The 25,156-nt window shown below is 49.3% G+C and overlaps 1 protein-coding gene across 2 annotated transcripts in view; it reads right to left on the bottom strand.

Moving 5' to 3' along the window:
• The window catches only part of Pip4k2b (phosphatidylinositol-5-phosphate 4-kinase type 2 beta), a 29,899-nt gene extending 4,998 nt beyond the window's left edge, over nucleotides 1-24,901 (bottom strand). Inside the window, exons 1-8 of one of the 2 annotated variants that reach the window (XM_034504636.2) lie at nucleotides 24,593-24,901; nucleotides 12,787-12,884; nucleotides 9,995-10,091; nucleotides 7,082-7,234; nucleotides 5,010-5,156; nucleotides 3,422-3,460; nucleotides 2,837-2,950; nucleotides 306-564 (exon numbers count right to left, since the gene is read on the bottom strand). In XM_034504636.2, coding sequence (XP_034360527.1) covers nucleotides 306-564; nucleotides 2,837-2,950; nucleotides 3,422-3,460; nucleotides 5,010-5,156; nucleotides 7,082-7,234; nucleotides 9,995-10,091; nucleotides 12,787-12,884; nucleotides 24,593-24,751 — 1,066 coding nt within the window. In that variant the 5' untranslated portion in view covers nucleotides 24,752-24,901. Of the gene's footprint in view, nucleotides 1-305; nucleotides 565-2,836; nucleotides 2,951-3,421; nucleotides 3,461-5,009; nucleotides 5,157-7,081; nucleotides 7,235-9,994; nucleotides 10,092-12,786; nucleotides 12,885-13,007; nucleotides 14,062-24,592 lie in introns of those variants that run through there. The other variant, XM_076935849.1, reaches the window with a different exon arrangement.
• Between the last annotated feature and the right edge of the window lie 255 nt (nucleotides 24,902-25,156).

The raw sequence follows: 25,156 nt of genomic DNA, 5'->3' as shown, positions 1-25,156 counted from the left end.
GAGTCAGGGTGGGAGAGGGCTCCTTACAGTCCTGTCTCCTTCAACGTTCACCCACTCCGTAGGACCAAAGCAGCAATGCAAAAAGGTCTGTCCTTCCCATGAGCTGTGCCTTGTCACCCAAGACAGCCAGAGAAGTGACACAGGACCCAAGAGAAGGAACTCCAGGTTCCAGTCCTCAGGGTGGCTGTAAACAGAAGCCTTGAGGCTGGAGGTGGTAAGTCACCAGTGAATGAGGTGGGGACACAGACAGCCCAGATTCCAACAGTGAGCAGAAGCATGCGGGGCTGGCTGGGCAGAGCTCTTACTTTCATGGCTTTTCATGGCATAGACGTCCACGGAGGGGTCGAACTCTCCAGGGCCAAAGAACCGGGGGAAGCTCAGGAGGTTGCCAGGGCTGTCTGGAGGCGTGCCGTAGGAGCAGAGCTGGCTGCCACCTACCCCGTCATTCTCACATTCCTCCTCCTCTGCTCGCTCTTCCACCTCCATCTCCTCCTGTTCTGCCCTGTCTACGTCGTGAATGCCCACCAGGAGACTGTAGTCCATGATCTTCAGCTGGGCCAGGAACTAGAAGGTGAGAACAGACAGGTGAACGTTTATACGAGATGTCCCTGAGGCATCTGGAAAAGGGGGAAAGCAACCCTTTCAACTCATCACCACACAGGCTTTAAAAATGCAATGAGAGGAGCTGGAGAGACAGCTCAAAGGTTAAGAGCACTGTCTGCTCTTCCAGATGGTCCTGAGTTCAATTCCCAGCAACCACATAGTGGTTCACAACCATCTATAATGAGATCTGGTGCCCTCTTCTGGCCTGCAGAAAGCTGTACACATCATAAATGCAATGGGAATAGTCTCTACCACAAAAATGGTGTCTGGTGGTGGGGTGACAGGACTCCCTGAGGACAGGCAGGTGGCTACAGGATGAGCCAGACAGGCATGGACCGTAGGATAAGGATCAAAGTGCCCGCTGTCTGAGGGAGGAGCAGCCCAGAATGGTGTCTCTCTGAGGAGGGACCGTGAAAGATGGAGAGGAGACTGATGTCACACAACCATTCCTCTCAAACCAAGACTCCCAACTCCTTCTGGGTCCGAAGCCAATAGAGCAGACTGGTCTTAAGGCTGTTTTGTTTTGTTTTTTTGTTTTGTTTTGTTTCGAGACAGGGTTTCTCTGTATAGCCCTGGCTGTCCTGGAACTCACTCTGTAGACCAGGCTGGCCTCAAACTCAGTAATCCACCTGCCTCTGCCTCCCAAATGCTGGGATTAAAGGCATGCGGCACCACTGCCCAGCAAGGCTTTTTAATGTAAACTGGGTGTGATCATACACAAATTTAATCCCAGCACTTGGGAAGCAGAGGCAGGCAGATCTCTATGAATTTGAGGCCATCCTGGTCTACAGAGTGAGTTCCAGGACAGCCAGGGCTACATAAAGAAATCCTGTCCCAACCCCCCCCCCCACACCCCCCCAAAAAGAGAGACTGTCTCAAAACAAAAAAGATTTTTAAAAATGTATTTAATACACGACACTGAACTGGAGAGCTGGTTCAGTGGTTAGGAGCACTGGATGCTCTTTCAAGAGGATCTGGGTTCAGTTCCCAGCACCCATATCAGGCAGCTTATAACTACTGTAACTCCAGCTCCAGTTCAAATATCCTCCTCTGGTTTCCACAGGCACCTGCACAAACTCAGGTGTACACACACACACACACACACACACACACAAATAATAAAACAAAAAGGCAGCCCTCGCCCACCACTCCTTGCTGAAGATCAAAAGAAGCTGTGTGGGGCCGAGAAGAATCCTGACCCTCCCCTGGGGAAGTAGGGAGTCAGAGCCAGGGAACAGCTGGTTGGAGGACCTCAGCAGCTGGTTTCCAGTTGCTAACGCTCCATGCCCTTCCACTGTGGGAGCTGTGTGTGTGAAATGGTCTAGTAAAGACATGAGGAGAAAGCAGGCCACACTGGGTTACAAATGCCCCACTTGTAAAATGATGTTTGTGGAGGTTTGAATGAGAATGAATGGCCTCCATGGGTTCATATATTTCCATACTTGGTCCCCAGCTGGTGGAACTGTTTGGGAAGGGTTACAATGCGTGGTCTTGTTGGAGGAGGTGTGGCCTTGCTGGAGGAGGTGTGTGGCTAAGGTGGGCTTTGAAGTTTCAGGAGACTGGGCTGTTAGGAGCCACAGCGAGCGGTGATAACATTCGCCATTACAAGATGGTGCGGGCATCCAGTGCTCCCACAAGTAAACAACTAAACTGCGCAGGTGCAAGAGGCGAAAGCGCGCCAAGCCACTGCCCATCCCGGGATGTAATATGGGGTGATGAGTGAACAGCCAATCAGAAGTGAACACGCCACTCTAGGGTGCATATAGCAGTGCCTTTCCCGGGCTTGGGGTCTTCCGCTTCTGCTGATACAAGAATAAAGCCTCGCTGTAGTAACCACCCGAACACTGCGAAGGGGACTCAGAAGGGGCGCGGAATATCGGGCTATTCTGATCCTATGCTTTTTGCCAACCCCCCAACCCCCCCCCACAGGCAGATGTGAGTTCTCAACTGTTTCTGTCGCCATGCCTTAGCCCTGCCATCACAGGACTCTAAACCTCTGGAACAGAAGCCCAATTACATGCTTTCTTTGCTCAGTTGCCTTGGTGATGGTGTTTTGTCACAGCCACAGGCAAGAAACTAAGACAGTGGGACCCCAGGAATGCCCATCCGTACAGGTGTTAGCCGAGGCTCACATGGACATGGCCCTTCACCACACTGCTGGGAACAGTGAGTTCCATTCTCTCAAGGTTAAAGAGGCTTCCGGTCTGCAAACAGGGCGAAGACATGGAGGTACCTCAACGTCCCGCTTCAGTTTTTCCAGGAAGTTCTTTTTACTCTCTTCTCCCACGTGCAGCTTCTGCCCTTCATTGAGAAAGTCATTATCTTTGAATGTTGGCAAGTCCTTAGCCTGAAAGAGCAACAGCAGGGTCAGGTTAGGCAGGTTAACTCACTCAGCCAGGAAGAATGGCGGGTCTGCCAGGAGCAGTGTGCAGAGAGGGGAGGGGTCTTTAACACAGATGCACAGCATCAGAGAGACAAGTGCGAGGCAGGCAATGACAGCAGTCGTGGATGGAGTGTATCAGAACTGAGGACAGAACAGAGGACCCCCTCCTGCTGAGCCTGGGCAGAGCATAGAGAGCTACTGACTGGCTCAGGCTGGACCACAGCATAAACACCTTCTCTATCTTAGCAGAACCACAAAGAACCCAGCAAAGGCAGAAGCCAGTGCTGGGTGTGCCAAGGGCAGGAAGGTGCTTGATGACACAGAACCTTTCATGGTGACAGACTGTATGTTTGAGAGCTGGGCTGGGGAGTCATAGAGGGGACATGACAGATGGCCAACAGAAGGTATCACCGGGCAAGTGACCCTTTCACATACCTTTTCCTTGTCACTGGCTTCTCTGGCAACAGTGGAACCCTGAAGGGACAAGAGCCACCAGAAGTCACGCTGAGGCAAAATCCTTTTGCAGATACACATGTGTGTAACATACGTGTACGTGTACATAGGGGTCAGAGGCTGACAGTAGGTGTCTTCCTCTGCCTTTTTTTTTTTTTTTTTTTTTTTTTTTTGTGACTTTTTGACACACAAGAGTTTCCCTATGTAGCCCTGGCTTCCCTGGAACTCACTATGTAGACTAGGCTAGCCTTCAACTCACAAGAATCTACCTGCCTACCTGCCTCTACCTCCCAAGTGCTGGGATCTCTGCCCACTCCCCACCTTTGTGTGTGTGTGTAAGAGAGACTGGCCAGCAAACCCAAGTGACCTTCCTGGTTTTGCTTCCCAAGTACTGGGCCCAGAAATGAACAGCCAATGCTTGGCTGTTTTCTTGTGTGCTGCAGACTGCACTTGGATTTCACAGTGAGTGCTTTACCTGCTGAGCCATCGCCCGAGCTCCCAAGGCAAACTCCTTTGAGCACGTGAATGTACACGAGATACAGTTAAGGAGTGCAGGGATGCAGGCTGGTTAGCATCTTAGAGGAGCCCGGAGGCAGCCATGGCCACTCTGGCACAGCCATTCCTGAACTGATGACTAAAAGACCTCGCAGATGCGCAGTAAACAAGGTTGCCCTGGATAGCTCTGTTCCCACACTCATGGAACTTTCCTTACAGCAGTGGCCAAGTCATTCATCAACACAGGGCTACGTGGTACCGGAAGGAGACACTCTAGGCATGAAGCATAGGCCTGGACCTGGACTGAAGGGTGCGGCGGTGGCCAGACCTACTTCTTCTTCTTTTTTTTTTTTTTTTTTTTGGTTTTTCGAGACAGGGTTTCTCTGTGTAGCCCTGGCTGTCCTGGAACTCACTCTGTAGACCAGGCTGGCCTCGAACTCAGAAATCCGCCTGCCTCTGCCTCCCAAGTGCTGGGATTAAAGGCGTGCGCCACCACTGCCCAGCCAGACCTACTTCTAAAAGGAGTTAAGAAGTGATTGGTTAGGGGAAAGAGGAGTGGAAGAGGACAGGGCTGCTGGGAGGGAAACTATGCAGACAGTATATATGAAACCCTGGCTAGGGACAGAGGACGGACTGTGTGGCTGCAGCAGAGGGAGGGGACAGGAAGCGAGGTGACAGAAGTCAGGAAGCCTGATTCAAGAACAGCACCCCAGTTCATAACCCTAAGCACATCCTTCTTGGTGTACAGAAGTGCATCCGTGCTGTCACTGCGTGGCACTGGACAAAAGCCAGCAGGTATGCACTGGGACAGCCTGCCCCTCGGCGTGCACGGCCCATAGACAGGAAATGGAGTGCATCAACTGTCACATATGCTATACCTAGAGCTTAACTAACCTCTTTATTACCGTCACCTTGACTTCAAATAGCCGGTCTACAATCATTAGACACGTCAACTCTAGTTACTCATCCCACTAAAAGGTGTGCTTCCCCACTCCCAATACACACAGCTGGAGGCGCAGTCTCTCCCAGCCACAAGGATAGCAGTGGACCCACAGAAGAACACGGAGCCCTTTACCTTGAGGTCATATTTGCGATGTACCGTAAGCCGATGACTGAATACGTTCCTGGTAACCACCATGTACGTCTCCACACCATCCACGGTCAGGCGGTACATGCCCAGGAACTGTGGCAAGAGGGTATTGCCGTGACACTCCACTATGAACTAGAATGGAGAAGAGGAAGGGCTGAGGGACAGAGAAGCACCTGGAGCAACTGGGTCTCTCTCAGGCCAAGATGCTCTCGGACATTCACAGGCTCTGTAGTGGCTCTGGAAACAGATCAGTGGTCGAGAGCACTGACTGTTCTTTTAGAAGACTTCGGGAGGACTGAATGACTCCAAATCCACAACCCTGACTATACCTTGATTAAAGCCCAGGGCTTCTGCTCTAACATCGACGATCAAAAGAAGGTCCCTTTATCACGTCTCAGTAACTATCCCACCTGGTTAGCAGTTGTAATGGTTAACTCCGGTGGTACTTTAACTGGTCTGGAAGCATCTAGGCAAGAACTAGAGAGATGGCTCAGTGGTTAAGAGCATTTGCTCTCACCAGGTGGTGGTGGCGCACCCCTTTAATCCCAGCACTTGGGAGGCAGAGGCAGGTGGATTTCTGAGTTTGAGGCCAGCCTGGTCTACAGAGTGAGTTCCAGGATGGCCAGGGCTACACAGAGAAACCCTGTCTCGAACCCCCCCCCCCAAAAAAAAAAAAAAAAAAAGAAAAAAGAAAAAAACAAGAGCATTTGCTCTCTTCCCGAGAACCTGTATTTGATTGCCAGCACCCACGTGGCAGCTCACAACTGTCTATAACTAGTCCCAGGGGTTCTGACACTCGCTCCTGGCCTCTCTGGGCACCAGGCACACATACGGTTCATATACATGAACAGTGCACAGACATATATGTAGGCAAAACACCCATACACATAAACAAATTAATTTTTTAAAAAGTACCTAAGAGATTAGTACAACATGCCTGGGGCTATGGGATCTACTTCACAGGCAGGAGGACATGAGGGCAGACCTGAGCTATGATTTAAGTAAGCTATGGGTGGACCATGGTATGAGGTCATTATTAGCAAGTGGGGAAGGTGGGAGATGGGAGAAGCTAGAGGAAGTAGTATTTGGGACATGTCCTCAGGAGCTGTGTCCTGCCCTAGTCACTCCCTACAGGTCCTTTCTCTGCTCCTAGCCTGTCTCTCCCTTGCTACACATTTCCAGAAATATGATACTCTCCTTAAGCCCATGAGGCCGAGGGACTGAGTTCTTCAAAGCCACGAGCCAGAACAGATCCTTCCTCCCTTTTGTTTTGTATTACGCTTGATTGGTTGCTTTTATGTGGTACTACAAGTCAGAGGACAACTTGCAGGAACCAGTTCTCTCCTTCAACCGTGAGGACTGAATTCAAGGCATGAGGTGTGGTGGTCTGGAAGAGAATGGCCCTCAGAGGCTCAGATGTCTGGACACTTGGTCCTCAGTTGGTAGCGTTGGTTGGGTAGCTTTAGGGAGGGGGGGGGGGCCTTGCTGGAGGAAGTACATCGCTGCAGGGCTTTGAGGTTTCAAAGCTACACATCATTCCCAGTTCACTCTCTTGGCTGCCTGTTTACAGTTCACGTTCGGCCTGAGGTTCCAGTTGCCAGGCCTGCCGCCTCTACTCCACCATCATGAATGCTAACAACCCTCTGGAACTGTGAGTCCAAATAAATTCTTCTAAAAGGTGTCTCAGTCATGGTGATTTACCACAGCACTTGAAAGGGAACATATCAGGTCAGTGGCAAACACCGTTGCCTGCTGAGATGTCCCTTTAAGCTGTTTCTGTCAGGTGTTTTGCCACAGCAATGAGAAAAGGGACTAATGTATTAGGAAGCACCTGCCACGACCAGAGTGGACCTAGCCTCCCCTCCAAGCCCCTCTGTAGCTCTCTCTTTCCCTCTCCCAACCCATCCTCCACAGCCCGGGCCTGGGACTCACCATACCTGGTGGTATTCCACAGCCCGGGCCTGGGACTCACCATACCTGGTGGTATTCCACAGCCCGGGCCTGGGACTCACCATACCTGGTGGTATTCCACAGCCCGGGCCTGGGACTCACCATACCTGGTGGTATTTCTTTAGGATGTTGTGCATCTCAGCCACATCCTCACTTGACACAGTCTTGATGACAAAACGCCGGTCATAGGTGGTGAGGAAGCGCGTGCCACACCTACCCTGGCTGTCACTGTTGATGGGTGCACTGCGTGTCACTGAATTCTGAGGAGTCCAAACAAAAGCAATTGATTTTTGATAAGAAACAGGGTTCCCTCCCCTTTTTTTTTTCCCCACAGTGCTCTGGTGAACCCAGGGCCTCGCACGTGCTGGGGAAGCACCCTACTGCTGAGCTACGTCTCCATCCCTAAGATTCTGGCTTCAATTTGGAACTTCTATGGACTGACAAACACCAAGACAGAGGTGCCCAGGGTGGACCTTCCCTAACCCTTTTTCTCTTAGGGTGTTCTTCTCCAGATAATCAGAGTTGCTCCTACCTCTGATATGTGTCACGTCCACTCTCACTCAGAGAGCCGCTCAAAAAACTAGAACTGCCTCAGTGAGGTGACCAAGTTCTTTTTTTTTTTTTTCTTTTTTCTCCTTTTTCTTCTTAATGAACTATTGGTTTATTTTATGTATAGAAATACACTGTCTTCAGACACACCAGAAGAGGGTGTTAGAGTCTCTTATAGATGGTTGTGAGCCACCATGTGGTTGCTGGGAATTGAACTCAGGACCTCTGGAAGAGCAGTCAGTGCTCTTAACCACTGAGCCATTTCTCCAGCTCCCAGGTGACCGAGTTCTAATCTTGACCCTCACAAGCAATATGGCCTCAAGGGAGCTGTTTTAAGTTTCCCCACTTGGAACACAGGGAGACAGACTAAGAGGACCACTGAGTCTCTTGGGTAGTGAAGCTTAGGAAAGATTCAAAGGCCCACCTCAGGGAGCCATGGTATGTATGCCTCTTTTCTAAGTATTGATCCCATCGCTTGAAAGGATGAGGTCATCTCTCTTGCCAGTGCCTCCCTCATCTGGGCATGTCGGAAGGCAATTCAAGGAGCCTGTGCTTCTGTCCTCTGGTCCTCTGTCCCCAATTATGCTCACACAGAGAAGTCCAAAGAGGGTGGGACACGTATACAGACGACGGCACGGGGACTTCAGGAGGTACGATGCAGGGGCAATCCTTGCTGCCCTGTTAGGATCTGCTCACAGCAAGCTTCCTTTCCCAACCTTCCTCAATCTCTTGAAGTCCTTTTTGATCACGTAATACAACCTCACAAAACCCTCTGGAGGGGCTACAGGGATGGCTTAGGCTTAGGGCTTTGAAACATCTATTCCCAGCACTTAACAGTAACTCCTACTCCAGGGGAATCCGATAGCTCTGAGCGCCATGGTGCTCGCTCACACATACCCACACAGAGACACACCCATAATTAAAAATAAAGTGAATCTTAAATAAAAAGGCCAGGTTTGATGACACACATCTTGAATCTCAGTACTCAGGAGGTAGAGTCTTGTGGATCTCTGTGAATTCAAGGCTAGCCTGGTCAACATAGCAGGTTCCCGGACAGAGCTCCATGATAAATCAAAGGACAAATCAACAACCACCACCACCGGTGGAGAGCCAGCACTGTCTTCACAGGGGCAGCGATACCTTGAGTGTTGGCATTCTGTGGTAAGGGGGTTACATTAAAGAAGCATGCCCTATGAGTCCCCAGCCCAAAAAAGGTGAGTAGGCCATGTCAACTGTTGTCCTCTCTCCCTGCCTGGCCCTGTAACAGTAAGCCGAGTGGAGATACACAGTCCTGCAGCCTTGTGCGCAGCAGCATCCGAGATACGCAAGCACTGGGAATGCGGGAGCTAAGAGTCTGCTCCTTGAAGGGCAGCCTTGCTGCCCTCATTTCAGCCTTGAACACAGTCATGTGCCCAAAAGGCTATTAGAGGCACAATGCAGACACGGAGAGGATGTGGTGAGACAGCCCAGGGACAGGGGACAAACCACAATGGAAGGAATGGAGCCCAGCAACTAGGGGTAGCAGAAGATATTTTCAGAAAAGCAGACTTCATTCAGGTTAGGACTGGGTTCAGAGTTTGGTCTCAGCAGAGGGGCTGGAGAGAGCTCAGGACTTCTCAGCCACCGACCTTCCCTCAGGCGCAAGCCTGGCGTCTGCTCTCCTCTCCTTCCTCAGGACACTTATAGCTGCCTGCATGTCCTCCAGAGTGGGGGAAGAGAAGTCTCTGGTCCCCAGACCCACCCCACTCCCGTGAACTCTCGCAGGTTCACAACAGTGCCTTCTGGGGTTAGGCATTTGTTTTTGATCCCGCTGAGGTACTGGCACAGGTGACAGAAAGAGTAAAGCTCTGGTCTCACTGCTTAAGGGCAAAGAACATCTCCACCTTCACTAGCAGGCTGTGTGCTAGGAAAGAGGGCTCTAAGCAAGGTAGAGACAGCACAGAGCCATGGCTGCTGAGTCAGACTCTGCTGCCCTGACTGACATTCCTGATAGACCAATGGCTTCTGGGACAGGATCAGCTCTGAAGGCCCCACCATGCCTACCCCCTTCCTGCCCCGCCTACCATGAGACAAGGGGCATGTTCAGGAGGTGAAGCTCATACTTGGCAGTAGGATGGTGTAGGTTATGTCACCCTTGATGCTTTCTTTGCTAATCTGTCTTACCTGCTTTTAACAGGCCTCAGCCAAACTACCAAGGAGAGGGCTTCTCAGCCTAGACCGGGAATGTCAGCCTGAAATTCTGAAATTCTGACACACAGCTCTCTCCTGTTTCCCTTCCTCACCCTCCCCAGGGCAGGAACATCCTCTGAGGCTCCCAAAGCTTGCCAGTCCTAGTCTGCTGGCACTAGGCTTGAGGTTGGACAGGGAGATGCAGTAGCCCAGGGGCAGCTGACACTCTGTCCCCTGCCTGTCTTATAGCTTCCTGACCTCCCATCCCTGGATCCTCCTGCTGTGCCAAGACAGCTTCATACCTGGTAATCCTGGTCATCAATGCCAAACCTCTCCCTGAGGTTTCGGAACACCATGGGGCAGTACTCCTTGAACTTGAAGCGGCTGGGGAGGTTTTCCCTGGAGAAAGCAGACACAGGCTTTGTGAACCACACTTAGGCAGCTTGAGACACCAGAGCCCTTCAAAGTGTGGCCTGGAGAAATTCTGGAAGTGAGTCTTAAAATCTGCATTGCTTGTTTGTTTGTTCATTTGTTTCTGAGATCTCACTCTGTAGACCAGGCTGGCCTCGAACTCGCAGAGATCTGACCACCTCTGCCTCCCAAGGGCTGGCATTAAAAGCACATGCCACCACATCTGGCAAAAATCTACATTTTCAACAAACACTGTAGGCGATTCTAGGCAGGTAGAACTTTACACCTCATCTCTGTAAGAATTCATCCAATGGTACACGTGTAATTCATATGTCTTTGCTTGCTTGCTTGCTTGTATGCAGTCCTTAAACTTAAAAAGAAAAGTGCATCTCCTGGGAGGTGAGACCCAGTATATGCAGCTGCTCACAATATGCTGGGGCGACAGTGTCTAGAAAGTGCTTTCTCACTGAAAGGCCATTCTTCTTCTTCTCTGGGATACTGCCATGGAACTATCCTGAGGATAGCTGTGTCCAAGGAGCCCTGCCCAGATGCCCAAAGGTAAAGATGGCTTGACCCAAGTGTTCACCTGTAATGCCAGCAGCACTCAGGAGACTAAGGTAAAAGTGCCGAGAGTTCAAGGACACCCTGAACTACCTACTGAGTTCCAGAACAGCCTGGGACATACACCCCAAACAAACACACTTGGTTTGCACTGAAGATATCTTGAGTCAGCTGACTAGGAATGTGGTTTTTGAGTTTGTGCTTTTTTGTGGTCCTAGGGATCAAGCCCAGAGCCCCCCCCCCCCCCCTACACACACACACGTAAGGCAAGAACTTCGGTTCTACCATCAAGTTACATGCCACCCCTGGAGTCAAAGCTTTATAAAGGCATGCTACACCTTAGTCAAGCTGTCTAGAAATGAGCCCCTTCCCCATCTCCTCCTTTATGGTAAGTCTGCCGAGGGACTCCCTTCCAGACTGAGGCCCCCTGGCTATACCACAATGTCAGACTTCCTGAAAATCAAAATAAAAGGCCCTTCCTACAGCCTCTCTATACATTTCTAGAACAGCACTGTTGTCTACTGCACACTACACCTGGAACTACTGAAGTGAACAGGAGCAAAGATGAAAGACAGTTATGTGCTCGGGTGTTCTGCTCTGGACCAAGATGCTCGTGGGATGGGAAACCCTGGATGGGAGGCATGTCTGCCCCTGGAGCCCTAACCTCTCAAACAGCAACACCGGCAAGCAGAGTTTGGTATTCACCGTCACTACCCAAAGTTCGCACTGTTGACTTTATAGCTTTCTGGACATCAGACCAATGTCTAGAAGTTGTCTCAACATCTTTGGAGACCTTCCAGTGGTCATCTCTTACCTACCACCATTGAGGACCTATGTTAAGCCAATTTTTGTTTGTTTGTTGAAACAGGACTTGCTGTCATTCCTTGGGAGAACACTTGGAAGGTGGTTGTTCAGAACACAGATGGCTTCTAGAACAAGATGTCCCTACCTAGTCCGGCAGAGAAAGGCCACTAGGCGATGCTCTGAAATCAAGCTTTTCCTCTGGGCTCACAGTCTGAAAATGGCAGGGTGACTGCTCACCCAGCTGGTGAAGGACAATGGACGGCGGGGCCAGGAGGAGCATGCGGAGGGGAGCGTGGTGGGAACACCAAAAGGTTTCTGGTGTGGCCCGTGGTGAAGAGTAAACTAGGGCTGCAAGAAAGGCTTAGAAGCCAGGAGTGGGTGAGGGCCTAGAACTCCAGCATCCGGAGTTGGAGGCAAGCAGGCTGTCAAAAGGTCAAAGCGTCACACTGAGATCCAACCTGGGCTAAATGAGATTCCGTCTCAAAGCAGCAATGGCAGCAATAACAAGAAAAGGCTCAGAAGGTAGGTATAGCATGTGGCATTTATAATCCTAGCATTCAGGAGGTTGAGGCAGGAGGTCTGCCAAAAGTCTGAGGCCAACCTTGTCCACTCAGTAGGATTCAGGCCTCTCTGAACCCCAGCCATATACCTGTAACCCCTGAGCTAATGGGGCAGAGGCAAAATTCGAAATTTGAGCCTGAAATTTGAGGCTAGCCTGGTCTACATAGTGAGCCCCACGCCACCTACATAGACAAATCTTGTTTCAACGAACAAACAAACAAACAAACAAAATGGCTTAGAGTAGGTCCTCAATATGGAAGAGATGACCACTGGACGGTCTCCAAAGATGTCAAGACAACGTCTAGACACTGGTCTGACGTCCAAAAAGCCACAAAGTCGCCAGTGAGAGGAGTTATTCTGGGTAGTGATGCTGAGTGCCAGGCCCTGCCTGAGGTTTATCTTATCTCACATGGGTGGAAGAACAAAGGACCTGGCTATATCCAGACCAGGAACAAGCTTGGTAACTGAGATGAAGACAGGGCCCCTAGTGCAGCTCAGCAGCTCAGCTCCCAGCATCTCACTTCTCTGGAGCTGGTCCTGGGTGAATCACCTGGGGTGCGCAGCCACACGCCCCAAGGGACACTGAAGGTAGGTGATACAGAAAGGAGCCGGGCATGGGGAAGTCACGTTCTTTAAATGCATCTTCCAGATTGTTGGTCAACTCTGCCAACAAGTGTTCTTGTGACTCAGTGTCAGGAGCTTTAAGGAAGGAAAGGATTGTCCACAGAACCTAAGCCGCCCCCAGGAGACCACTTACTTATTGAAGAGATGATTGTCCACCTTGATCTTGCTATAAGCTTTGAAGTCATCAGGCATTAGCATGACAGGAACAGGGACATTGCTCAGCTCATTGATCTGCAAAGGAAGGGTGACGAGGGTCTCAGCCAGGAGACCCCAGCCTTGGAGACAGACTGTCAGCATGGAATGCACCCCCATCCGTATTCTCTCCCTGTCTGCTTCTGCTCTTCTCAGACTCACCTCCACCTGTCCGAGTCTCCTCTTCCCCATAAGGAAGAGTTCAAAAGACATGTGTTCCCTGAGGCTTGCCGTCTTCCTCAGGCCTACCACGTACTTCAGGTAATGCTGATAAGGCTCGTGGGCCTGCTGGACTTCAGCTAGGCAATGCCATACGGCTGATCTTTCTTTTCTTTCTGATGCTGGAGATCGAATCCAGAACTTTGCACATGCCAGGTCGTACTACTGACTGTGCTAGTGAAGGTCACCTACTTGACCTGTGGGGACTCCCTTGTACACAACAGTTACTCAAAAAATATTTGCCAACTGTAATAAATGCATTAATGAATAAGTGTCCTACAACCTCGTGAAGCACACTATGTGAAGCCTTTGGTTATCTTAATACAAACTGAGGGTCATTCAAGAAATTAGCTCATGGCAAGAAAAAAGCTCAGGGTGGGCCTGAGTGGGTGTAACCTGTATGTCTGAAGGATTAAATTTGAAGTCATGGGGTGTGGTGTTGCATGCCTTTAATCTCCACACGCTAGAGTCAGATACAGCCAGGATATCTGTGAGTTCGAGATTAGCATGACCTACAGAGCTCCATTGCAGCCAAGGCTACATAATAAGGACAAGACGCTAGATAGACAGACAGACGGATGGATGGATGGATGGACGAACAGACAGACAGACAGACAAATAAAATATAATGAGCAGAGGAGTTAAACATCTGGGCCCTGGTTCATTTTGACCCCCATGAGGAAAGCTAGACGAGTTCACCATGCAACAACCTGCTTACGCTGAATTGGGGGGAGATGCCCTAATGCATACGAACACACACAATCGCACACGCACACACGCACGCACAAGGCCTAGACAAGGGAGCTGGCTCCCCATTGGTGCAGCGCCGAGAGTGGCTCCTGCACTTCCCCATCTAGTTTAGTCAATTAGTGGTATAATTAGCCACAGATGTCCTCCCCCACCCCAGCAGAGTATTTGACATTTGACCCTCAACCCAGTCGCCACTAATGCATTCAGGATTTACCGAGAAAACCTAAGTCATGACTTAATGGACTGGGGGTGAAGGGCACAGCCTTCTGTCTCCCAGATCCTCTCTCCGCAGACCCTCCAGGCCCCATGTGGCAGGAAGGGGATATCCTACAGCCATTAGGACTCCATCAGGAGTACAAATGGGGGAACTGGCATTTAATTTGCTGCTCCTTTTATGTTCTAAATCTTTTTTACTTAGAAATGTCAGATGATGGAGTAAGTTTCAAGTTAATGGGGCCAGTGAACCACTTTCCCAGAGTTGGAAAAGCCCAATGCACTTATAGGTAAACTGAGGAAGATGGAGTGTGTGTGTATATAGAAGTATAGAAGGAGGGAGGAAGGGAGGGAGGAAAGGAGGGAGAGAGGGAGGGAAAGAAGGGAGAGGGGAAGAGAGAGAGAGGAGAGAGAGAGAGAGAGAGAGAGAGAGAGAGCGCATAAGCACGCAGTGAGGGAGCTATTCAACAAATAGCTGGCAAAACTAAAACCTTGACAGGGATAGGTAAGCACACCCCAGGTAACTGCATTTATGTGAAACTCCAGAACAGGGATCTAAACACAGAAATCCCATACTACAGTCTGTGTGGGCTACTGATGGCCAGGAGTGAAAGGAACTGAGGAGACATGCTCCCCTCCAAACCCCTGGCATGGTGGCACACCTTTAGAAGCATCCCAGCGGGCTGAAGAAATCGCTCAGCGGTTAAGAGCATTGGCTGCTCTTCTAGAGGTCCTGAGTTCAACTCCCAGCAACCACATGGTGGCTCACAACCATCTGTAAGGAGACCTGATGCCCTCTTCTGGTGTTCACGTGTACGTGCAGATAGGAAGGAAGGAAGGAAGGAAGGAAGGAAGGAAGGAAGGAAGGGAGGGAGGGAGGGAGGAAGGAAGGAAGGAAGGAAGGGAGGGAGGGAAAAAAATGAAAGGAAAGAAAGAAAGAAAGACAGACAGACAGACAGACAGACAGACAGAAAGAAAGAAAGAACAACCCCAGCCAATCCCAGCACTATGGAGTCTTAGGGAAGTAGAGCTCTGTGGAGCTCTGAGTTCGAGGCCAGCTTGATCTTCCAGGACAGCCAGGGCTACATGGAAAGATCCTGTCTCAAAAAACAAAAAACAAGCCAAAAAGAAGCAGCAGCACATCCCAGGGTGATAAAAAATAGTCAAGGCAGGGGCCCTGGGACATGGTGCCTAGGAGGAGGAAAATCAAGAGTTCAAGGCCGGCTGAGCTACAAGAGAACATCTAAAATAAAATAAGACATAAGTACAAAAGGCTGGGCATGCGGCTTCGTGGCAGAGCACGTGACTCCCATATATATATAAGGCCCTGGGTTCAATCCTAGCACTGCAAAAATACAAAATATATAAAACCTATGTCGTTTGGTTACATGAGCATCTATTTTTTGTGAAAAGTCAGTATGCCCTCTGGTCATTAAAGATTCGTGGGGTTTACTATACTCGAAGTTTTCTTTGATAAAGGTGGTTCTGTAATTCCCAGCATCCCCCACTGTAATGCCCTTCATTGGCTACACCTTTCACTGGTCAAAAAAACAGCTGCACTGTAAGGGTGCCCCAGAGAACCTGACTGTCAAATCCGGGCCTGCAGTGGAAACTGGTCCATCTCCTTGGTCCTCTGCCATCAGACAATCCGTGGCTATCCCTCTGCCATCAGACAATTCATGTATCCTACTTCCTGTCCCTGGATTCCAAGCCTCGCTCTAAAAGTTAAAGGAGAAACAGACACTGCTGAAGTGGGAGGACCTCGGGTTTAAAGCCAGCCTGGGATATGCTGAAAGATCCTGGCTGAAAGATCAGAGTGGGGTGGGCTGGGACACGCCTGGAGATCTGGCAGTTAGGAGACAGAGGCAGAGACAGAGACAGCAGGATGACTCAGACAGGAAGACTATCACAAGCAAACATGGAAAACAAAGGAGAAAATCGCCTTTAATTCCAACACTTGGGAAGCAGAGGCAGACAGATCTGAGTTGGAGACCAGCCTGGTCTATACACACAGCCAGTTCCAGGCCAACCTGGTCTACATGGAGGTGAGGCTCTGACCTCAGAAAACAAACTCCTAAAGACATAAGGCAAAACTCATAAAAACAAAGAGGCAAGACAGAAAATGCAGTGCAGGGCCCTCAGACAATTCTGACTTTCCCCTAGTCTGAGATAGAGCCTTTCCTATGTAGACCAAGCTGGCCCCAAACATGTGATCCTAGTGCCTCTCTGCTTCTCTCTTTCCCCGGGTCATCTGCATGCTCCATGCTGCTTCAGTCTGACCTTCCCAGGTCATCCCTCCATTCGAAAGAACATTTCATTGGCTCAGAGAATACTTTACCCTCAGGTACTACAGACCCTGCTACAAATTGATTCTGGACTAATACAAGACATAACTTGGTGCTAAGGCCAGGGCTTAATGCTTCTGGAACTAAAAGACTGTATATTAACCACAATTTTACTATTATTGTTATTATTATTATTGGCTTGCTTTTTTAAGACAAGGTTTCTCTGTGTAGCCCTCTCTGTAGACCATTAATAATAATAAATTATTATTATATTATATATAACAATTATTATTATTATTTATTATTATTATTGGCTTGTTGGTTGTTTTTTGTTTGGTTTTTTTGAGACAGGGTTTCTCTGTGTAGCCCTGGCTGTCCTGGAACTCACTCTGTAGACCAGGCTGGCCTCGAACTCAGAAATCCACCTGCCTCTGCCTCCCAAGTGCTGGGATTAAAGGTGTGCACCACCACCACCCGGCTAATTGGCTTGTTTTTTATGACAAGGTTTCTTTGTGTAGCCCTCTCTGTAGACCAGGCTGGCCTCCACCTCAGAGATCCGCCTGCCTCTGCTTCCTGAGTGCTGAGGCACATTGATTACACTAATAGGACCAGGCAGAACTATTCTGAGGATTCACTAAGGAATGCTTTACTCATTAATTCTCTGAACTTTTTTTTAAAGCTTTATTTTTAATTACACATTTATGTGTATGTCTGTGCGTGTAGGCGTGTATATGATGAGTGTGGGTAGCTGAACGGCTAGAACGGGTTAGCAGAGCCGCTGGAGCCATCGTGAGCAGGTGGCAGAGATATTACTCACCATGAGAACTGGAAATGGAATTCAGAACTTGGGACCCTGCAAGAGCAGTGCACACTTCTTTTTTAACATTTATTTTTATTTATTTGTGTGTGTATGTATACACATTGTGTATATGGGGGGGGATGATAACCACATGCATGTAGGTGCCTCCAGAGGCTAAAAAGGGGTGTTGGATCCCCCTAGCTGTAGTTACAGGAGGTTGTGAGCCACCAGACATAGAAGCTTAGGAACTGAACTCAGGACCTCTGGAAGAGCAGCAACTGCTCTTAACTCCTGAGCCATCTCTCCAGCCCCTGTGTAACTCTTGCTGTAGCATGGTTTAAATGGCTGTAAGCTGGCTATCTTTGGGTTTCAATCCCAACCTTTTTATTACTGAGTCGACAACATAACGACAGAAGGGTTAAGCTCAGATAGTATAACAGTTAACAATTATATCTCACCTTTGGTTCCGTGGAGCCACGGATACAGATGGTGACTCACCCTGGAGACCAGAAGTGCCTTTTTCCCCTTAGTTGTACTAAATTTTACATCCCCAGAGAGCTCGATTTGATTTCAGTTGAACACAACTTATTGAAATAGCTACTATATACGTCTTTCTATGTTGGGTATATGTGTGGGAGGAGGGGGGAGGGTAGGAAGATGTTGTATACACCAAAAAAATAAGACACTCATGCTCTTATGGGGACCATGAAACAAACCCCACACATGGACTCTCAGGGAGCACACAATCAAGTGGGAATATGGAGAGACACGAGCAGAGGTTCTAAGGGCAGATAGATCCCTGCCCCTCATACATCAGGCTACTGACCGGGAACCTAAGCCTCTCCCAGCATTGCCAAGGACACTGGAAGACTCTACAGTAAGATCATGTTACATCTCTGCTTAAAAAAATCTTCCATGGTTCCTCATCAACCCCAGGGCAAAGTTTTAACTCCTTAGCCTGGCATTCAATACCTTTCCTGATCTGGCTTAGTCTCTGCCAAACTCGACTGACTTTAGGCCAGGAGTGTGCCAGAAGCCGAGGATGTACAAACAAAAAGACATCTTTTCCATTTGGCTGGGAAGACAGCCGGGTAACAAAAGCAATGTAATGAGGGTTGGAACTGTGTTACGTGTAACAGGAGATGAAAAAGCAGACTAAGGGACAGCTAACTCTGTCTGGCAGTGGGAAAGAAAGAGCGCTGGCGGCTAGGGCAGGTACATTTGAAAAAGGCATTTGAAAAAAGTCTAGGATGGTCCTGGGGTAGGGGGGGACAGAGGAAGGGAATTCCAGTAGTAGGGATAGCCAGCCCCAAGCCTTGGTTGTGAAATACAGTGCATGTTTCTGGAACAGTAATAGTGTGTAGGCACATATGGGAGGGTACAGGTCAGGAGTAAAGGGTTGGGGGGGGGGACAGTAGAGACAAGTAAATGATCCAGCATGCTATGAATATTAATTAATAAGTAACAACTGGTGGTGTATACCTACAGCCTAGTCATTTAGAAGTCCGAAACTGGAGGGATCACAAGTTCGAGACCAGCCTGCACTGGGCTTCCAAGCAATTTCAAGGTCAGTATTGGCAGTTTTGAAGAACAGGTCTCTAATCTCGGCACTCGGGAGGCAGACAGAGCTCTATGAGTTCAAGGCCAGCCTGGTCTACAGAGTAAGTTCCGGGACAGCCAGAGCTACATAGTAAAATCCTGTCTCAAACAAAAACAAAACAAATAACAAATCAAACAAACAAAACCAAAACAAAAAGAAGGAAGGAAGGAGGAAAGGAAGGAAGGAGGGAAGGAAGGAAGGAAGGAAGGAAGGAAGGAAGGAAGGAAGGGAGGGAGGGAGGGAGGAAGGGAAAGAAGTGTCTCAAAGAGTTTAAAAAGAGGCGTGGAAGCTCCAGGACAGCCAGGGCTACATAGAGAAACCCTGTCTCGAAAAACCAAAAAAAAAAAAAAAAAAAAAAAAAAAAAAAAAAAAAAAAAGGCGTGGGAAGTGATGGGCTGCAGTTGGACATCTGCTACCAAGTCTGATGACCTGAGTTCCATCCCAAGAACCCTGGGGGTGGATGGAAAAACTGACTCCTAAAAGTTGTCCTCTAACCTCCACACTCAAGACCACACACACAGGATCATAAATAAATAAATTAATGTTTTAGAATAAAATGAAGAAGAGCTGAGGCGGCAAGATAGCCAGGTTCCTAAAACAAACAAACAAACAAACAAACAAACAAACAAACAAAGGCTGGAGAGATGGCTCAGTGATTAAGAGTACTGGCAGCTCTTCCAGACGTCCTGAGTTCAATTCCCAGCAACATCATAACCATCTATAATGAGATCTGGTGCCCTCTTCTGGCCTGCAGGCATACATGCAGGCAGAACACTATATATTTAATAAATAAATCTTTAAATAAATAAACAAATAAAATGAAGTGAAGGGGTTTGAATGTAGCTCAGTATTAGAGAACTTACCTAGAATAATACCAAGGTTCTGAGTTCAACACCAAGTACAAGTACAAAGATTAACTGATTAAAATAACAGTTGCTTGTATTGACTAAATCCCAGGTTGATACTTTCTAAGACTGTAAAGTCAGTGTATTTAATGAATTTTCTCTCCTGTGTCTTTTTCCCCCATTTATTTATTCTGTGTGCATGTGTGCCCGGGGGATTGTGCAGGAAGATCCTTTATAGGCCCATTGAACAGTTGGGATGACAGAGTAGACCAATAATGGAGAGGACACCAGGTTAGAGAGATGGTTCCACGGTTCAAAGCACTTGTTGCTCTTACAGGGGACTCAGGTTCAATTCCCAGCACTCAGTCTGTAACTTCAATTCCAGAACATCTGACGCCCTCTCCTGGCCTCTGTGGGTACTACATGCAGGCAAAACCATACACATAAAAGAATGTCTTTCTTGTGGGGGTGGGAGGGAAAGCTAAATTAAAAGAATGAAAAGAATGAAAGCCTAGAGAATAATCCAAGATCCAGCTGAATGATAGTTCTGTCTCAAGAGGCTTCTTGCTTCCTCCAGGGCGAATTAATTACTCAGGCCTGTGTGAATCTTTATAAGCTAAGTATCACATTCAGGGTAAATTTATTTATTGTTTGTTTGTTTATCGTGGGTCCTAAGGCACACATATGTAGGTCAAAAGACAACTAACAGGAGCCATTTTCTGTCTTTCCTCCACGACATGAGTGCCAGGAACTGAATGCATATGGTCAGGCTTGGTAGCAGACGCCTTTACCTGCATCAGAGCCGCCTCATAGGCCGGGTAATTATTTCTTTACATCTAATCTCTCCACTTGGCTGAGAATCCTTACACATGATGGGAACCAAAAAGTTGCTCAATAAATGTTAAGCTAAAGGATAAATGGGGGGGGGGGGAGGCGGGAGTTGGAGTTCTAAAGGGTGAAGGTGAGCAGAAAGATGAACCCAGGGAAGGCAACCAAGACCTGTAACTGTGCCAATATCTCCCCGTCTGAAGATGGGAAGGGTTAAAGTTAGCTGTTGACGCTATGGCCATACTGTGAAGTCTCACATACCAGAAAGAGAAAAATAAATTTCATTTGGTAGACAGAGGGAACTTAAAGTTTTGTGACAGAAGAGGTCCCAGGAGATGTGCGCTTGCTTGACTCTGCACGGTCCTGAGCCTATCTCTTCCCCTTTCAACGCATCCAATGCATCATGGGATGCAGACCTGCTTGACTGCCAGGCTAAACACACCACACTGGAAGGCAAGCCTGTTGCATCTCCTCACATAAATGGTTTTCGGATCATCCACATGATTAAGTCCATGAGCCATGAGCATAAATAATACAGAGGCTGAGGAAGCTGAGTAAGGAGCAAGGCTGGGCATGGTGGCGCACACTTCCGCACCGGGGAGGAAGAAGCAGGAAGACTACATGCCAGACAGTGAGATCCTGGCTCAAAAGAAAATAAACTGGGCCCTGTGGAGGAGGGGATTTCCCAGCTGCTTAGGACGGCTGCAAAACCAGGGCCTGCCTGGGATACAGAATAAGTTTAGGCCACCCTGTGCAACTTAATGAGATTCCATTTCAATAAAAAAAAGTAGAAAGGGGGCTGAGGAGTAACTCAGTTGATAGAGCATTCATCTGGCAGATGCATACACGGCCCTAGGGCTTGATACCCAGCACTGCATAAAAACAAGAGTAAGGATCCAGCCATCCAGCATGTCAATCAAGCACTCAGAAGGTAGAGGCAAGAGTTCCAGAAGTTCAAGTTCATGCTATGCTACACAGAGAGTTTGAGGCCAGCTTGAGCCGCGGGATCAGGACGACATTGCTCCTGGTGGGTTGCTAGCCTTACATGAAGTTTCTTTTTCTTCAGAAGCCTGATATGGCACTATATCTTAAAGTTACAAAAGGAAAAAGAAAAGTGCTTGCCTAAAATGAACAAGGATCTGGGTTCATAACCATATCCCAGGACCACAAAAACAAATGAACAAAAAAAATAAAAAGAAACAAACAAACAAATAATCACAATTCGTTTTCAAACGCACAAAGGGTTTAATAGACATTCTCCAAAGAAAGTATACAATGGCGGGGCATATGGGAGGATGCTGAAGAACATTAGTTACCAGAGAAATGCAAATCAAACATCACAAGGAGACACTGTTTCCCACCCACTAGAATGCCTATGCTAAAAAAGACAGTAACAAGTGTTGACAAGGAACTGGAGCCATTACATCACATGCTGCTGGCGGAACCATACAATAGTATAGCCACTCTGGGGAAGAGCTGGCGGTTTCTCAAATGAGTAAATACAGAGTTACCATCAACTGCTACTACTTACTCCTGGTGACACTCCACACTTAGGTGGTTCCTAAAGGGACTAACAACCACCACACAGGGCAGCCTTCAGGTACTGTGTTCCTTCAGAGAGTACCTACTCCCTAATTCCAGACCCTTTTCACTAAGGCCCCAGGTGTTTGTTCTTTCTTCACTAGTACTGCTCTGTGGGCTCTAACACCCTCTCCACCCTCTTTGCCTCCACTAAGGAACACAAGGGGCTGCCTATCTTATGCAGGGACTCTCCTGACTACACTGAGTTCAAATGCCTCTCTTAAAGCAGAAACAAATCAAAAAAAAAAAAAAAAAAAAAGTTTCTCTTTTCCAGTCTGAAGTAAAGAAAGCAACTAGCTCATGAGACTACAACTGGCTTTTGTCATAGACATATGCATTCACATGTGATACACCATTGCAGCTCTAGATCAACGTGACAAAAGGCTTCAAACACTGAGAACCCGAAGAACTGAAGAAAAGGTGGTATCTGAAATCTTAAGCGGCAAAGAGGTGTTAACAGGACGCTTCTGAAGAAAGGGAACCTTCAAGAAAGACCAGCAACTCACCAGGAGCAAATCGGCCCTGATGCCCGGGAGAAATAGCAAGACTTTCTGGGCACACCTTATCTCGCATGGCACCTCTACACCTTACGGTAGACCAGAAGGAATCCGGACAGCTAACTAACTGACCTTCAAGGCTCCCCTATCCAGGGCAGCGGCTCCAGATCCTCCTCCACCTGTGTTCAGACTTGTGTGGATCTTGCCTAAAGACAACGCTTTTCCAGCTAGCACACCAAACTTTCTTAAAAGTTAGCAAAGGGAAACAGTAACCACCATGCCCTCTTGTGCTGAGTCTTCCGTCAGCTGTCCAGGTCTTTGCAGACTTATGAGAAAACCAAATACCATATACAGTATCAGGAACTGGTATGCAGAGTACACACACACACACACACACACACACAGTACATATTCAGGCTGTCTAGCAAGACCATACCCTCATCTAACCTTGGTCATGGCTGAGAGAGTAAAAGGAACAAAAGACCTGTCACTCAAGAACTGCCACTAACCAACGGAGCCTCTTGGTGCTGGACAAGGAACTGTATCTTACAGCAAGCACAGGCAAGCTACCTACCCTAAGCCCAAAGGCTTCAGTCTCCTGAGTGAAACCAGGGGCCCGAAGTTACCCATCTTGAGGCCTCTCCTACCAGCTCTCTGCAGACAGGATGCTTTCTAGTGAGAAGCAGGATGTCAAACAAAATCAAGGAGTGACTCCCAGAAAGGGATGCAGGGTTCACAATTTGCTGACCCAGTTTCCCTGGAAATGTCAGATGACCCCAGAAGCAGCAGGAAGCAGGAGGGGCAAACTCCGCTCACTGTTGACCTCCGGCAGCTTTAGAGGTCCAAGGCGTCACACTACCATGCCAGGATACTCATTAACCCCAGTGATGACACGGGAAAGGGCAATGTGCCCAAGACTAAGGCCAACAAGGACCTCACATACAAATGCACTCTTCTCTAAGGGACATAGAGATCTGACACGCTGGCTTAGACGGCTGTTCCTCCGTCTCTAGCCAAAGCCTCCTCTAGGTCTTCTACCAAAGCAACAGAAAAATGAAGTCTTGCTGGCCCTGGGCCCCTGGGTCACTGTTTGGTCTTGTGGACAATCTCAAGTGTTCGGAAAAGTCTGGGAGCCTAAAGAATAAAACCCATAGGAGACCCAACCCTTCATTCCCCCCATTCTAAACTTGTGGCTGGTGAAGTTGGCACCTCAGGTCCTTTCACTTCCTCTGTTTGCTCCCCGTGTAGGGACTCACAAAGAAATGGTGAGAAGGCAAGGAGCAAGCCGCTGAAAGAGAACAGATCCTGAACAGCACATGAACGGAGTCAACCAGCTAACACCTGTCCACATTCAACTTCTCGGCAGAGGCTGCTGCACAATCCCAAAAGCACCCAGGACCCAAAGGACCCCTCATCTGGGACAGTATCACCATTATCACATCCTGGAAAACCATACGACAGACGAGAAGTCAATGTCTTTGAAACATCACAGAAGAACGGGGAAGATACATTATTTCTATACCCAAGTCTACACTCCCTCGGGCCTTGTGTTCACACTTATCCTTCATCCAAGGGGACCCAAGCCAAGTGTCTGTGGTCTAGAGAAGACTCTGCTTCTCCAGTTGGTACGTCTTCATGAAGAAGAAAAGGAAACCCAAAAGCGATTTCCAGAGCCAGGGGTGAGGAGGCCTAGAAGATGGGAAACTTTGAACAGCCACACCAACCGAAGGACCACAAACAGTTATATTCAGACAAGCCAGTACCACTTGCCCTGTCAACTGAGCAATGATCTGGTAACCAGCTATAAGGAACAAGAGGAATAGCCATGCAACAAATACGCTGAGGGTAGAAGCAGCGTCGTTGCAGCACCCAGGCCTTCCTTCTGAGCTCCGGGGTTGCACGGAGCCAGCATACGGACGCAGGAAGCTAAAGGGGCTGGAGCGAAGGGGAGACGGCATAGCATGGGGACACCAGGCCTCGCGTGGCGAACGGGGAGTGCACGCCCGGCCGGACAGCGTGCACGGGTGGGCGGGCATGCAAGTGGCTCGGTGGAGGGGTTGCAGGCGTCACCCGCGGGGCGAGCGTGGCGAGGCCGGAGGGAGTGGGGGCGCGCACGGGGAAGCTGGTTACCGTGTGGTTCACCCCCCACATCAGGACGCTGAGAATCGGCTCGCTGGCCCGGAATAGCTTCACTTTCTGGCACACGAAATGCTTCTTCTTGGTCTTGGTTTTGCTGGCGCTGAGCGGCGCCACCGCCACCGCCGTGGTGCTGGTGCAGTTGGACGACATGCCCGGGGCGGCGGCGGCGGCGGCGGCGAAAGGGGGGGCGGCGGAGACAGCGCACCAGCGAGCGGCCCCAGGCCTCCCCCGAACCGATCCCCACCCCCGCTGCCTCACGGAGCCATGGTCGCGCCCGTCCCGTTACCTCCCCACCCCGCCCCGGTGGTTCCGTCCGCCCCACGCCCCGCCCTCGCTGCGCCGCCCCGCCCCGGGGAGCAGGCCAGCCCGTTCCTCACCCCGCCCCCGGGCGGCACCGCCCACTGGATCCCGGCTCTCCCCTCCCCGTCGGAATGGTACCGTCCGTCCCCGGGCAATTGTGGCCGCCCCGCCCACTCCTCCTCCCCCGGCCTGACTGGAACCCGGCAGGATTCACGCGCGGGAACGAGGAAGACACGGAATGGACAGCCTCGAGGC

The sequence above is a fragment of the Arvicanthis niloticus genome, chromosome 6 (assembly GCF_011762505.2).
Source record: "Arvicanthis niloticus isolate mArvNil1 chromosome 6, mArvNil1.pat.X, whole genome shotgun sequence".
NCBI lineage: Eukaryota > Metazoa > Chordata > Mammalia > Rodentia > Muridae > Arvicanthis > Arvicanthis niloticus.
Note: the sequence above shows the minus strand (reverse complement) of the source record. Positions and strands in the feature narration are given on the sequence as shown.